We start from the raw sequence: 7929 nt of genomic DNA on the forward strand, positions 1-7929 counted from the left end.
ACTTATTTTATATAAATGACTATTTTCTATATGATTAGTGTTCAAGCGAAAGAATATCTTAAGTTGATTTTGAACAAGTTATGATTGACATTTCTTAAGTTTTTTTTAGGGTATTTGTCTTAAGTACTCTTTTTTTGAGTTGATTTTCTCAAGTACTCAGACTCAGAAAATACACAAGATCGAAAATTCAAAGTTGTTATGGAACGGCCCAACGTGAGCTTACACGCTCCCAGGGCCCAGGGCCTCTTCCCTCTACTCCTCGTGGGTCTAGGCTGTTCCGGATCGCCGCGAGCACAGTAAAATCATCTTCTCCTCTCTCTCTCTCCCTAGCGGGCTGACTGCTCTTGCGGCTGGACTGGGGCCGAACCCTCGATCGGCGCGGGCGGACGGCGGCGACCACCGGAGGCGAGAGATGGTGGTGATCGAGCTCGAGCCGGAGCACGAGGGCGAGGAGACGAAACGCCCCTCCTCGCCGCCGGAGTTCGTGGAAGCCCCGGACCCGAGGAGCGCGGAGCAGGACGAGGAGGCCTTCGAGGACGCGCTCACCGACGAGCAGCTGCGGGAGGTATCGCCCCGAGCACCCCATCCATCCACCCGTTCTCCTTCTTGATTTCTGTGCGCGAATTTGAGATCCCGACCTTGAAAGCTTTGATTAGGACATATGGTGGTGCCGTGCCGCGAGGGTTCCATTGGTGGGCTGGTTCCTAGGGTTAGTTAGCTTTTATACAAATACTAATACCTGAGGAGGGTGCAAGGATTGGTGGTTAGTTCTTGATAAGTGATGATCGATTTGCGCTCCACTCAGTCACCTAATGAATTTAGTCTCTTTATTATTTTGTTGGACCCTTCAGATTTTCTTATGAAATAAGTGTATATGTTGCCTTACTAGATGATATTGTCCTGAACCAACTATCGTGGTTGAGTACTAGTATGCAGGTAGCACCATAGATTAGTTTCATGATTTGGTGTTCTCATTCCTTGGATGTAGCAGGCAAATAACCGACAATACACTCTAGAAAAACTTAAGCAAGAAAGGGTGAATTGAATACAATACACTATATCATATGACTGCTGTAGAACTTGTTCCTGAAATTTTACCTTCCAAGCTTAGTTCCATACTTTTTCTTTCACGGGATCCTTTTAAGTGTTCTGGTCTGTAATAAATGAAGCAATGACTAGCCAGATTTCTTGCTTTGATAAATTATTGGACTGTTGTTACCAGTGGCGGAGCCAGCATCCTAACAATGGGTGTACATAGGTCACTAGAATCTTAGTTTTGTATGTGAATTATACCTTAGCACACAAGTTTTTTTGCCAAATAATGGGTGTACATTGGTGTACAAATGTACACCCATGTCCTCAACTAGCTCTGCCCTTGGCTGCTACTAACTGCCTCTAAATAGGCTTCTGGAAACTGTTGACGGAACTTCATGTCTTACTATGCTGTTCTTTATGCTATGTTGGGCTGGGCATTTCCTAGAGCATCAAGTTGAAGAGTTTTGCCTTCCTGTATTAAAATTTTCCCTTCAACTTGGTGCAGAAAGCTAGAAGCCAAGCAAACGATGCAAAAGCAGAAGGAAATAAGCATTTTGCAGCTGGACAGTACGAGGATGCATTATCACAATATGAAATTGCACTGGAAATTGCTGCTGAACTGGAATCTTCTGAAGATATATCCTCTGCATGCCATTCAAATCGTGCTGTATGTTTCTTGAAATTGGTAAGACATTTTTCTGGTCGCTTGACAACTCGGAGGACATCGGATACTATCCACGTTTGCTTGCCATTATTGCCCATTTACATTGATGTGAACATGCAGTAGTTCGGTCGTAGTATTATCATTGCATGAAGATGGTATGGTACCATCATATAATTGTTTTTTTTATCTACGGTTTATCCATTCCTGATGTACTGTAGGAGTGTCATTGCTTTTATCTATTTTCTGTGTAATCCCGGTAGAAAGCAGGGAGCAGCGATTTGGCTCCCGAGCACATATGCTATTGTTATGTGGACCATCCAGATACGTAGGGATGTGCGTCCTTATTATTTAGTGTAAGATTTACTGAACAATATGCATTGGGAATACAGAGGCAGGCAGTTCGTCGACAGTAAATGCCTTTAGCTTCCCTCTCTCGTCACATCTTCTCATTTCTCTGATCTCTCTCCTACCGATGGGATGGGGCTGGAGCCAACACTCATTTTATCCAACTTGAGACGGCGAGGAGACCGGTGGGCTGCGGTGATCGGGCGCTGCAAGCCTGCAACGCGTGGGGAGGGGTGTTGTTTACATGGATGCGACTGCCTGAGTGCCTGATCCGTAGTCTCCCTCCTCGGCTCCGGCTGCCTGAGCGACTGATCACGCAAGCCCCTCGTCTCCGGCGGGCAGAGGTTGTGGATCCGGCTTGTCCCTCGACTCCGGCCATGCCGACGTGCGCTGGCTGAGTTTGTGCAGGTGGATTCTCGGTGGAGGGCCGAGGTGACTTCTCATGCGTGTGGTTCCTTGTTTGCTTGACAACGCTCCTTTTCTTCTTCTTTAGATCTTATATCGGTTAATCACAAATCAATTGATTTCCTGCTGCATCCGTGCAATTTATAGTGCTGCATTTTTTTGTGAATCGATAATTTATTTGTAGCAGCAGCAGTGGTGCTGGATGGGTCATCAACTAATTCTGATGTCTAGAGCATTTGTTTTGTTCATCAACTTTTATTCCCCATGCAGGCCATTTCGTGCAAAGGTTTTTACTGCACAATCGATCTAATTTTTTCATGTTCATGCCAATATCTTGTACTTTGACTGGTTAAAAAATTGGGTGCCAAGATTGATTTAGTGAAACTTCTATTGTGGTGATAATGCAATCAATCTGTCCTAACCTGTTGCTAATAGGATGAATAATGGTGGTGCACAATGAATGGCTGCTGCAGCATAAGTATATTAATGGTAAAGAGAAAGGTGTCCAATCATGTCTTGTGTGAGCTCTTCATGTCAGGATAGACGCAAGCGGACGGCGTCCGCATGTCCGCGAACTGAAAAGTTACACTAACACGGTTATTAAAGTAATGAAGATTAGTGCAATTTTTGCTTCGCGGACAGCCGTGGACATGCAGATGCCGTACACATACAACACTGTATACATTCTGGTGCGTCAATCCCCATGCATACCAAACATCAGGATAAAGAGCTCACCTGTGCTTGGGCACCGTTCTTGATATCCCATTGCTAAGAACTGTGCTGTTAAACTTGCTAGACTAGGCCATGTTAATATGTTATGTGGTCGACGAAATCTTTGATTTGTAGTCTAATTTCAAATGCCCTTTATGTACTTGAATGAGCGTTTCTGTTAAGTGAGGGTTTTTATTTTGGTCATATCTTATCACACGCAAACTCTGGTGCTGACTTCATGTGATCTAGGGGAAATATGATGAAACAATTAAGGAGTGCACCAAAGCGCTTGAGCTGAATCCTTCATATTTGAAAGCTCTGCTTCGGAGGGGAGAAGCACATGAAAAGCTTGAAAACTATGATGATGCTATTGCTGGTTAGATTTTATCCTCATTATGTGCTTTATATTGTAAATTTTAGATCAGTGCATTCACATAATTTTTTATGCCATTATTCATGTTCCAGCAGTGCTAAGTTTTGAGTATTGTTCCTCTTCGCAGATATGAAAAAAATCATTGAGCTAGATCCTTCAAATCAACAGGCTAAGAAATCATTGTTCCGACTTGAGCCACTGGCAGCAGAGAAAAAGGAAAAGATGAAGGAGGAAATGCTTGGTAAGATCTTCCGCTAATGTTTAGACTTTATAACAGCTTTATCTGCGTTTATGCTTCCAGTGTAGTTCACAGCTCTAGCCATCTTATATATGTATAGTAACGTATTGGTCCTATCGGTGATGATATTTGGTTGCACGGCATTCACGATTGTGTTATTACTTGCTGGCACAATTTTCTTTAGTTATTAAAAGTGTCATCAGAATATGTGCCGTGAATGTACCAATGTTTTACATAGCTCATATGCCCTCCCAACTTTTGTTGAACAAAAAAGGATTATTCAGCAGGAGGAAGGATTCTGAATTATTCAGACACCATGGTTCTGTCATATGGAATGCCCCATTTAGGCTCATGCACAGCCTTGCACCCTCAGACCTTGTGACATTTGATTGATTTATTCTTTGCTCATGTTTTCCCTATCTAAATTTATGGATGCAGCAAAGCTGAAAGATCTGGGCAACTCGGTGCTGGGGCGGTTTGGGATGAGCGTGGACAATTTCAAAGCTGTCAAGGATCCAAACACTGGCTCGTACTCCGTTTCTTTCCAGAAGTAGTAGCATATAGCATAATGAACTATACAGACGAACCTGGCTTGGTGTCCATTGAGGCCTTGAGGGGGAGCATCCAGTATATCCTTTGAATCATGGTGGCTGTTGACGATAAGTTATGTAATGCTCTTGCACTCTTGCTGTCAGAACGCTGGATCTGAAGATGAGCCTGACCGTTCTTGGACTTTATTCTCCTTGGGTGCTTTCACGTATGATACACATGTACATTTGCTGCCTAGGCACTAAGTTGTTTTTGTAAACGACTCCTCATTTTTCTTTTGTAGTACGGATGCACTATCTGTTGTCGAATTGCTTTTATGGCAGATCCTTACCTGTTGGTTCATCTCATGTGTTTTTTTTTGCCCAACAAGGAACCAGGACGTTGGATTGGTTGGCCTGTCACATTGTAAATCATGTCATTTACGGAGTAGTTTCTATGCACGTGACTGCCAGTGGTGGGTTTCAACTTGATGCCTTTTGGATATTTTGATGCAATTTTGTGCAAACTGAAGGGGAAAACGTGACAAACTTTTCATTGTAGTATCAACGAATATGCAGTTATCTCGGTCCGATATCAGTAGGCGCATGCGCCTGGGAAAAAACACACAAATATTCGCCGCGCCGCGTCGTGGCTGAAACCAACATGGTACTTTGCCAGCCACGACGCCGCGCCATCAGTTGCGGTGCCCGCCGGCCGGCATCGCCATCACGCAATGTACAAAGCCCAAACAAACACCACGCTCGTTAGCTACTGCTCAGGTCAGCGTCGGCGTTGGCCTCGGCGGCCGCCTCGAGCCTATGCCACCGTGCGTCGCGCGCGGCGGCCCGGGCGTCCGCCTCGGCGCGGCTGGCGGCGAGGTCGGCGGCGCAGCGGTCGTAGAGGTCCGGCGCCACCTGCAGGAGCAGCGCCTTGACGCTGGCGGTGACCTGCTGCACGCACTTGCTCCAGTGGCGCTCCAGGTTGTCCTCCACGCTGGCGACGAAGGGCGGCAGGATGCGCTCCATGGCGCCGCCGGCCGACGCCATCTCCAGGAACCGCTCGTTGTTCCACACGTACAGCGCCCGCTCCGCCACCTGGAAATGCAACAACACACAATAAGTTTTCTCTCGTTAAACCCACCACTCATCACCACAGCAGTCAAGTAGTATATGATGATTAGTGCTAAGGATAGGGCAATTATCCAAGGCTGGATTACACGACAAGGAACGTTTTCTCCGGTCAAATCATCGCCTTTGCAAAGCCGCTTTGCAAAGTTAGTTGGTACTAATGCATTTCAGAATGATTCGGCTGGAGTGTACGTGGCAGGCAGGGTACCACAAGGCCACATTCCCTCCACTGTGAGTGTGGGTGCACAGTGGAGTTGGCATCGGCATGTGACAGCCATGTTCTCTTCGGGAGCCGCATTCCCAGACGGATTGCATTTGCATCGGGACTGAAAGAGAGTTTTGGGTGGATGGGGGCGGCAGAAAAGTGAGGTTTTTGAACCCGAATTGCACGAACCGTGCAGTAGTACGTGCATGAAGTCGACAAATTGATTAGCCAAAGTGACATCACTTTATAAAGCCTCTTTACCAATCGCCGAAACTTTCGATCAACTACTGTTCACCGCCTGCAAGCTTTCTTCCCCACATGCAGCCAACTAACTGTATGTATGGGGGCAGATGCTGATGCATGCTGAATGGACCTCCTCAAAAGTTAAAACCAAAGTGACGTAGTGGTTCTAACGGTATATTCTGCAATCCAATGTCAGTCTGAAGCCTTACTCTAACTCGAAATTCTAAATTACCACGTGATTAAGATTTCAATTTCGATCAAATGAACCTGGTACGTGCTTGCAGAATTAATGGCGGCACAGTAGAGTGATTAGGCGGAAACGAAATTTTACCTGGGAGCTGCAGCTGGTGGCGCAGCGGGCGATCCGGGAGCAGATGGGCGCGGCGAGGGCGTCGAACTGGCGCTGGTCCAGGGCGTCCACGATCTCCTCCAGCTCGTCGATGAGCAGCACCTCCTTCTGGCAGTTGGTCACGGGCCACCGCCGGAGGATGCCCCCCACGACGGCGCCGGCCAGCCCCGGCTCCTTGTGCACGAACTGCAGCACGCAGTAGACGAGCTGGCGGTGGTAGGCGTGCAGCCAGCGCGCGCGGTGCAGCGGCAGCAGCACCCGGAGCAGGAACCCGCGGTGCTCCTCCTTGAGCGGCACCGCGAAGCCGTTGATGATGCTGCCGCAGATCTCCAGCAGCTCCGCCACGCCGCCGCCGCACTCGTGGACGGAGGCCAGCAGGGCGGCGGCCATGGAGCGGCGCATGAAGGCGCGCTCCGGGGTCAGCTTGGCGTAGAGCTGGTGGTACGCGGTCTTGAGACGGTCGCGCTCGCGGGGATCCTCGGAGGCGAACAGCGCCAGCAGCGCCGTGAGGAAGGGGCGGTCGATGTGGTTGCGGAGGGCCTTGGCGTCGGCCGCGGCGATGACGGCGAGGAGCACGTCGTAGACCGCCTGGAGGTGCGGCCACGACGGGAGCAGGGACGCCGAGGGGGCCTCCTCGTCCGCCGCCTCGGCGAGCACCGACGGGCACGTTGCCGGCGGCGGCATCGTGCGGAACAGGTTGGCGGCGAACATCTTGACCAGCGCGACCATGACGAGGTGGTCCAGCCCGGGCGGCTGGTTCTTGCCGCTGGAGCGCACCGCGGCGAGCACCTCCTCGAGCCGCTCCAGCTTGGCGTCCCGCTCGGCGGCGTCGTCGTCCGCGAACGTGAAGACCCGGCAGCAGGAGGCGATCTTGTCGATGAGGCTCTCGGCCTCGGGCTCCGGCTCCGGCGGCGGCAGCTTGTTGGCCGCCGCGGCGAAGACGAAGACGCCGTCGGGGTTGTCGAGCTGAAGCAGGTGCAGCAGCGTGGTGGAGGTCCTCTTCTTGCCCGGCGCCCTCGGCGGCGCCACCCTGGCCACGACCTCCACCTCGGCGCCCATCTTCCAGCACCCCCTGAGCAGCGACGAGGACCCCACCTTCGCAGCGAGCGACGGCACCGCGCTATCAAGGGCGTCACGGGCGGAGAGGCACCGCGGGCGGCAACGAGGCGGGAGACTTAAAGAGGCCCAACTCAACTCAAGGAAGGAAGAAGGCGCCAAGCGGTGGCGGTGGTTTCGCCGCCCGGACGGTCGCGCGCTCGGGAAACGCCGCGCGTTGGGGAGGACGTCCAGGGTGGTCGTTGGCGCCTAGCTGCTGGCCGCTGGCCGCGATGCTGCAGTCTACTTGAGCCCCAATCCAAGCTCTTCCTGGCTCGTCACGTCGCCACCTTTGTAGAGGTAGAGAGGTCGCGAGGGAGAGGGCCCGCGGGTACGCACGCACGCACCGGGGTCGTCGCTTTATACGCGGGAGGGAGAACCGATGCGCCACCCTTGGCGCCTAGCGTCCTTGACACGTCCACGTCCACGTCCGGCCGGCACTGGCGCTGGCGCCTTGGCGAGGCCGTGATGCGCCCACAAATCCACAGCGCGCGGGCGGTGGATTTAGCCGGATTGACGCTGCTGCCTGCTCGGCTGGTGCTGCTATTGCTGGGCATGTGATGGTGTGGCCGTGGTCCTCTTGGTTCGCAGCGCAGGCGAGCTGAGGTGAG

The 7929-nt window shown here is 51.1% G+C and overlaps 2 protein-coding genes across 2 annotated transcripts; one reads left to right on the forward strand and one right to left on the reverse strand.

Moving 5' to 3' along the window:
- Positions 1 to 272: 272 nt before the first annotated feature.
- LOC123122428 (tetratricopeptide repeat protein 1) lies at positions 273 to 4662 on the forward strand. Its single transcript, XM_044542627.1, has 5 exons — positions 273 to 565; positions 1541 to 1720; positions 3410 to 3536; positions 3661 to 3774; positions 4210 to 4662. The coding sequence occupies exons 1-5, from the start codon at positions 413 to 415 to the stop codon at positions 4323 to 4325; spliced, it is 690 nt and encodes a 229-aa protein (XP_044398562.1). The 5' UTR covers positions 273 to 412; the 3' UTR covers positions 4326 to 4662.
- Positions 4663 to 4819: 157 nt separating this feature from the next.
- On the reverse strand, positions 4820 to 7652 carry LOC123122427 (serine/threonine protein phosphatase 2A 57 kDa regulatory subunit B' alpha isoform). Its single transcript, XM_044542626.1, has 2 exons — positions 6206 to 7652; positions 4820 to 5393 (listed from the first exon to the last, which is right to left on the reverse strand). Exons 1-2 carry the CDS (start codon positions 7280 to 7282, stop codon positions 5064 to 5066), a joined length of 1407 nt encoding a protein of 468 aa, XP_044398561.1. The 5' UTR covers positions 7283 to 7652; the 3' UTR covers positions 4820 to 5063.
- Positions 7653 to 7929: the final 277 nt, after the last annotated feature.

The sequence above is a fragment of the Triticum aestivum genome, chromosome 5D (genome assembly GCF_018294505.1).
Source record: "Triticum aestivum cultivar Chinese Spring chromosome 5D, IWGSC CS RefSeq v2.1, whole genome shotgun sequence".
In the NCBI taxonomy this organism is placed as follows: Eukaryota; Viridiplantae; Streptophyta; class Magnoliopsida; order Poales; family Poaceae; genus Triticum; species Triticum aestivum.

Coding starts and splice junctions, on each gene's coding strand:
- LOC123122428 (XM_044542627.1), top strand. CDS start 413: ATGGTGGTGATCGAGCTCGAGCCGGAGCACGAGGGCGAGGAGACGAAA. Junction 566..1,540: donor CCGACGAGCAGCTGCGGGAG/GTATCGCCCCGA, acceptor AACTTGGTGCAG/AAAGCTAGAAGCCAAGCAAA. Junction 1,721..3,409: donor CTGTATGTTTCTTGAAATTG/GTAAGACATTTT, acceptor CATGTGATCTAG/GGGAAATATGATGAAACAAT.
- LOC123122427 (XM_044542626.1), bottom strand. CDS start 7,282: ATGGGCGCCGAGGTGGAGGTCGTGGCCAGGGTGGCGCCGCCGAGGGCG. Junction 5,394..6,205: donor CCACCAGCTGCAGCTCCCAG/GTAAAATTTCGT, acceptor TTGCATTTCCAG/GTGGCGGAGCGGGCGCTGTA.